Source organism: Vombatus ursinus, unplaced genomic scaffold (genome assembly GCF_900497805.2).
Source record: "Vombatus ursinus unplaced genomic scaffold, bare-nosed wombat genome assembly UNPS02014799.1, whole genome shotgun sequence".
Taxonomy (NCBI): domain Eukaryota; kingdom Metazoa; phylum Chordata; class Mammalia; order Diprotodontia; family Vombatidae; genus Vombatus; species Vombatus ursinus.
This window is the reverse complement of record NW_020954577.1, coordinates 24,827,577-24,834,874: the sequence shown is the minus strand read 5'-3', so window position 1 is coordinate 24,834,874 and position 7,298 is coordinate 24,827,577. Positions and strand designations below refer to the sequence as shown.

The following is a 7,298-nucleotide window of genomic DNA, read 5'->3' as shown; positions in this document are numbered from 1 at the left end:
CTGTCAAAGGGGTCCATGGGATAAGAATCTCTGTTCTAAAAGGACTTGGTCAAAAGTTTTAAGGTTGAAGGGAAAGAGTTCAAATGTTCTCAGTATGTCAATCAATCATAAACATGTATTAAGCACCTACTTTGTACTAGGCACTTAATGCTTACTGATGTATTATTTCGGATTTACTTTTCAACAGCACCACCACAGGGCTCCTGTAGAAGGAAAGGCACAGGAACCATTCCTTCAGCAATCAGCCCTAGTATGGACTCTGCTGCCATTTGTAGGACATGAGGAAGAGAGAGATGCCAACACAGACATACCTCTCAAACTGCACCTAAGATGTCTGGTCAAGTTTTAAGTCTTTTGCTTGTGACTATAAAAAAAAAGATGCCAATACTAAACAACTCAAGAAATATATTTTAATTTTATACATACAAATGCTACAAAGGTCAAGCCATCTAATAAAAATACATATAAATTTTTGCATTTTTTTTGTTTTGTTTTTAAAGACACAACTATCAAGGTTGAAGTGTAATTTATCCCAGAAATCCAACTTTCTGTCTCTTGGGTCCCAGGTTTTCTTCTTTCTGTAAAATAGTCTGCAAGGAGGCATGTAATACCTTGCCCACTCGTTTTCCAGTCTGCAGAAACAAGGACAGAGGGAGAAGAAACATGCATATATGCTTGTTAGGCATAAAACTATTAACAAGAAAAAATTAATAAGGACTGTTTACCTCATGCCTATCAATTTTCCCAACTGTTGCAGGCACTTAAAAAAACCTATTAGCACACTAGAAAGATATTTTTATCTGAGCAGAAAACCTTGTTACCACACACACAAAAAGGCACCTCATAAAGTCAACTTGGGTAAAAGCAATGGCAAACATGTTCTCATGCTCAGGAACAAAGTGCTTTGCTGAGATTACCTCCTTCTTGAACATTATAAGAAGGACCCATGAGATTCCTCTGTAATTTCTGGAGAAGGCTGACAATATAGAGAGAAGGCTGACAGGATAGAGATTACAGGAACAAATCAAGAGACAAGGATCAGGGTTTGTAGTGAAGCAAAGAACAAAACTAGTAGGGGCAGCTAGGTGGTGCAGTGAATAGAGTTCTGGCCTTGGAGTCAGGAGGACCTGAGTTCAAATTCAGCCTCAAACACTTGACACTTACTAGCTGTGTGACCCTGGGCAAGTCACTTAACTTCGATTGCCTCACCAAAAAGCAAAAAACAAGAAAAAATAAAAAAAATAGTAGCAATGGGGCCAGAAGCTACTAAGAGGCAGAGGCCTGACTTACTGAAAACTTTCCTAACAATTCGATCAAAAGTGAAATGGACTGCCAGGGAGACAATGGCCTTCCAGAGAAGGACCTTTAGGGATGACCTATGCAGGGCAAAGAGAGGGGTGGACTAAATGTCCTCTGAGGTACCTTCTGCCTCGGAGACTTCTTAATACACATAATAGTATGAAAAGAATTGGAATGATACAATTTATTTACAAAAAGCATCAATGCCATGTAACGTGAGGTTAGCCTTGAGACTAAAGGAAGCCATTAGAAATTTTTAATGGAATTTTGGATAAAGGAGCATAAAAGTACATGAAATAGGGGTATCTTGTCTAAGAAAAGAAGCTGGGGAAGGAGGTGTGCCTCAAGGTGAGAGGGAATTAAAGATATAAACATAGCGAGTATATATCTATTGCTATGCAAATATGTGAGACAAAAGTTCAGTATACAAATGTGCTGCCAAATTAAATTTTCTTTTAAATTTTAAATGATTTAAATTTAAATGAATTCAGAAAAAAAAAGTAACTGTAACATGTCTGGAAACTTCTCAAGGAAAAAGGGTATTATATGGATGAAGAGAATATTACTATAGTTTTAATATTCCTTTTTCTCATTAAATGTTGATCTCTGGACATACTGTTAGTTCAAGTACAGCATTACTCCTGAGACCATCAATTTCCTGGAATTCATGTGTTTTCTTTTGAAACATTTTTTCTTTCATATCCTTGAAGAACTAAGGATATGTAGCCGCCCTAAAGCACTTTGCCTAGTTCTCCCTCTACATCATTTACTCATATGGAAAGAAAAGTAGCAGGACAATTTCAAGGCCACAAAATGACAGAAAGTCATCTGATCTAACTCCCTTATATTAAGGGTAGGAAAACTAAGGAAAGTAATCTGCCAAGACCATCTGGCTCATTTGCAACAGAGCTGGTACTAGAATCTGGGTCTCAATCCCCAAGACAATGCTTTGTTTTGGGGGGACAAAGTAAAAATTCCTACCTAGAGCGGCAAACAGCCAACAAAACACATACCACAGCTTTTTTCAAGATCTTTATAAGGACATCAAAAGAGCAAATCCTAACTATTGATGGAACACAAAGGTAAATGAGAAAGTATGAGACTGATCTCATAAATAAAGCATGGGTACAATGCCATAAAAATGACATTGTAAAAATCACTGTTTTTTTACCCCAAAGCTTGTGCCTCACCTCCATCATCTCAAAGATGCTTTCTGGGTCCAAGCTGCCTTTTCCCACCTTCCTCAGGCACGTCAGCACCCCCTTGCTGGTCACAGAAACAAGAAGGCTGGCCAGAGAACAAGCCTCCTCCTGAAGAGTAGCATCCACCACGTGCCTGTAGCCAATCTGAAATACCAAGAACATTGAACAAACTGGTGAGAAGGAATGGTCACTCCACTACGTTTAGGCAGAACAGACACGTCAAGTCAGCGTGCACGACAGGTGAGACGGTGCAGAGATACAGATGGAAAGAAGATGGGGTCCCCACCCTCAGCGAGTTCACAAACTTCAGAATAGCGAAGCAGGCGTTGTGAAAGAACGGTAGCAGACTTGGTTCACTTCTGTCAGGTCCCAATGACCCACTACAAGGAAGAGGAGGCTACTTCTTGAAAACATCACACTGCAACATCTCCAAGCTAGGTCTCCACTTCTGATCGACTATGTGAAGTTCTGTCCTACCCAAAAGATGGTCTTTTGCTGATTAACTGCGTAACAGAATAGCTGCCAGGACTTGAGGGACACTTGGACAGGCTCTTTGTTTCCTAGTTTTGAAATGTGTTGATTTGATAAGAAGTATGAAATTACAGGAGACATTTCTATTTCACTACTACCAGAGTTCTTACAAAAAAAATTTTTTAAAGGCTTATCTTAAATTGCTATTAGTATAGGATTCTATTTTGAGTCAATTCTTATTATCAAAATTATTTCTACATTCTCAGAGAAGCTTTCTCTACTTAACTAATGGAAGCAGTTTCTGCTCCAGACAGGAAAGGAGAAGTAGGGTAGTTCTGGGTTATTTAAAAAAAAAAACAAAACTACAAACAGGCGACTCACATCAGTAGAGAAGACATAAAAATAAATCACAAAATACATAGAAAAGTTGAACTTACTTTGCTTAAAGTGATAATGCAGGGCACATTCTCTACATTTAGTCTAATACAGTCATAAGGGTCATCAGAGAGTTCAATGTCCTTTGATCCTTCTTCGTCCTCCAACACTCGGACCTTGGGGATGCTGAGAGATGAGGTGAACAACACAGTAAAACAGGGCTTTGAAAGCTTTCTTTTCTACCTACTTTTTATCACCTGAATTCAGAACTTCAAAAGAAAAGTATTCCTGACGAATGCTGATGAACGTGTTTATCTCATGAATACTGCTGGGATGCTTTCTTTGAACAGGTCCCTGGTCCCCGTTAAAGACAAAATAACCACTAGCCACATCCAGGGGTCTGCTCAGTGTCTCTGTAAAGAAACATGCTGAGAGGGGCAAAGGCTGCCTACATGGAAAGGAGCAGAAGGAAGAACTGTAGGGAGACGGAAGAGGAGCATATGTGGATCTTGTAGGGGTGGATGGATGAAGACTGGCAAAGAATGCATACAAAAAAACTTTGAATAATACGATTACAGCTTCTAGAAGGATACAGACTTTTCTTTGACTGGTGTAAACAACTTTAAGTTGCCCATTTAAAAAAAATACTTTATATTCGGTAGGTATAAAACAAATTTCAAAATATTTATGAAAATTTCAGGTCCTTATGCTGTTCATCAATTCTAGGATGTCACTGAATACCAAATAATGTCTAATTTTAATTTTGTATTCAGCATAGGAATACCAGGTACTGCCAACTCATTCAACTTTCAAATTAGTTCCCTTAGTGATCGAAAAGAGTATTTTTAAATGGGGATAGGGATTCTCAGGACCAATTCAAAGAAAACATACCAATAGGTACCATTAGATTTCTGGGAAGGAATATAAATCATTTGGACAGATGATATTAATCTAAAGTATACATTTTTTAAAAACCCTAAAAAAAAAAAAAGGCTTTGTTCACATAATCTAGTAATATTTTTTAAAAATTCCATTCTTAACATGATTTTCTGTTATGTTATTGTATTGTAAATTTTCAGTTGCCTCTAACTTTGTAAACTTGTTAATAACCAACTGATCAAAAAGTATTTATTTGACGTATGAAGTTTAGGAAAAAAAATATGAAACTCCATGTAGCTGATTAATAAAATAATCTTCTAAACATGAAGCCAAAGATACTAAATGAAATTAAATGGTTTTTAAAATATGTTTTTGGAGACTACAGCAACATATCACAAAGATTATACATTATGACCTGGTTGGTTTTATACCAGGAAAATAGGGTTGGTTCAATATTAGGAAAAATATAAAGATAATTAACCATATTAATAACAAGGAAGAAAGGAAAGGAAACAAGCATTTATTAAGTACCTATCATGTGCTAGGCACTGGGCTAAGTGCTTTACAAATATTATCTCCTTTGATCCTCATGACAACCCAGGGAGATAGATGCTATCATTATCCCCATTTTATAAATGAGGAAAATGAGGTAAACAGAAATTAAGCAAACTGCCCAAGGTCACACAATGACTGCATCTGAACTCAGGTCTTTGGACTTTAAGTCCAGCACTGTATCCACTGTGCCCCTCCCCCATGACTGATTATATAAACAGATACAGAAAATCTTCTGACAAGATCTAACACTCATTCGTGTTTAAAAACAAACCAGAAAACATAGGAATAAGTGGATTTTTCCGTAATATGGTAAGATAAGTAATATCTTTCTAAAACAAGAGCCAGCATTAACTGTAATGGAGATAAATTAGAGGAGCTTCCAATGAAGATAACAAATAAAGCAAGGATGTCCATTATCATCACCATTATTTGATACAGTTGTTGAAATACTAGCTATTGCAGTAAAACAAGAAAAATAGAATAAGCATAGGCAGAGAAGAAACAAAATTATTATTTTTCACAGATGATACATGGTTTATTTAGAGAACTCTAGAGGGTCAATTAAAAAATTAATTGAAACAATAACTTCATCCAGGCTTTAGTAGAGAGAATTAACTTAAGTCATCAGCATTTCTGTATATTATCAAGAAAATCCAGCAAGAAAAGATAGAGAAATTCTACTGAAAACAATTAAAGCACATATAAAATTCTTAGGAGTGTACCCACCTTGACACATACAGGAAATACATGAATACAACTATAAAATATTCTTTACACAAATAAAGAAGAGACCTAAATACTTGAATAAATATCAATTGCTCATGGGCAGGCTTAAAATTACAAATACCATCTAATTACTTTACTTATTCAATGTCATGTTTTTTTGTTGTTTAGTCATTTCAGATGTGTCTGATTCTTCATGACCCTATTTTGGGATTTTCTTGGCAAAGATAGTGCTTTGCCATTTCCTTCTCCAGCTCATTTTATAGGTGAGCAAACTAAGGCAAACAGAGTCAAGTGACTTGCCCAGGGTCACACAGCTAGTAAGCGTCTAAGGCCAAATTTGAACTCAGAAAGATGAATCTTCCTGACTCCAAGCCTGGGACTCCATCCACCTGCACCACCTAGCTCCTCCTCAACACCATGCTAACCAAACATTAAAGGATTACTTAACAGAGCTAAAAAAAAATAATAATAGCAAAATTCATCTAGAGGAACAAAAAAAAGAATATCAAGGGAATACATGAAAAACATGGGAAGGGGGCCTAAAATCTCAAACTACACTATAATGCAGTAATCATCAAAACAATGCGATACTACTTTAAGAAACAGAGGGGTCAAGCCATGAAACAGATTCCATATACAACATATAGAAACCAATGAACACAGTAGCGAACAAGATATATATGTATAGGATAAATTGGGAGATCATCTCAACGTGAAGGCATTAATATTAAAAAGGTCTAGGAATGGCTTTTTGCAGAAGTTAAGATTTTAGCTGAGATTTGAAGGAAGCCTAAGGAGAGAAAGTATTCTAGACACAGGGGAAATGAACAGATTTGTCTTGTTAAAGGAACAGAAAGGAAGCCAAAGTCACTGGATCACAGAGTAAGTAGAGAGTAGTAAGATACAAGAGATCTGTTAAAGGTAGGAAGGGGAAAGGTCAGGAAGGATTTTAAAGACACAGGATTTTCTATTCGATTCTGGAGAAAACAGGGAGCCACTGCAGTGTATCAAGTAGAGAAGTGACATGGTCAGACCTGCACTTGAGGACGACTGCTCTGAAAGAAGAATGAAGGACGGACTGGAGGGGGGAAGAACCCTGAGGTAGGCAGACCCACCAACAGCTACCAAAGTAGTCTGGATGTGAGGTGACAGGCCCTGCCCCACAGTGGCAGTGCTGAAGGAATAATTAAGAGGATCCGGCACCAGACTGGCCGGGATAATACCCATGTTGTAAGCATAAAGGTGGTTTTTGACTCTGTGGGAGTTGATGAGATCACCAAGTCAAATAATACGTCGGGAGAAGAGAAGACGACCCAAGACAGCTCTGGGGGACACCCATGATTAGTGGACATGACCTGGATGTATATCCAGGAAAGGAGACTGAGAAGGAATGGTCTTACCTAAGAAGAGAACCAAGAAGACAGCAGTGGCACAGAATCACAGAGAACAGAGAGAAGAGGGTGATGGACAGCATCAATAACTGCAGCAAGGTAAAGAAGGATGAGCCTTGAGAAAAGGCCACTAGAAAATCATCAGAAACTTTGGAAACAACAGTTTCAGTGGAATGCTGAGATCAGAGACCAAACAGCAGGTTTAATAAGAAAGTGAGAAGAGAGAAAGTCGAAACATCTATTGTACATGGCCTTCTGAAGGAGTGTAGCCACAAAAGAGAAGAGAGAGATGGAATGACAGCTAACAGGTATGGTGGGATCAGGTGAGGGCTCTTTAAGGATGCGGGAAATGAGTGTGTGTGTGTGTGTGTGTGTGTGTGTGTGTGTGTGTGTGTGTGTG

General features: G+C 37.8%; 1 protein-coding gene across 1 annotated transcript in view; it reads right to left on the bottom strand.

Annotated features, from left to right (window-relative positions):
* Window positions 1-407: 407 nt before the first annotated feature.
* Window positions 408-7,298, bottom strand: part of EXOSC7 (exosome component 7) — a 47,568-nt gene continuing 40,677 nt past the window's right edge. The window contains exons 6-8 of the mRNA XM_027871963.1: window positions 3,410-3,533; window positions 2,490-2,645; window positions 408-632 (exon numbers count right to left, since the gene is read on the bottom strand). Of these exons, the coding sequence (XP_027727764.1) occupies window positions 528-632; window positions 2,490-2,645; window positions 3,410-3,533 (385 nt within the window). The 3' untranslated portion in view covers window positions 408-527. The remainder of the gene's footprint in view (window positions 633-2,489; window positions 2,646-3,409; window positions 3,534-7,298) is intronic.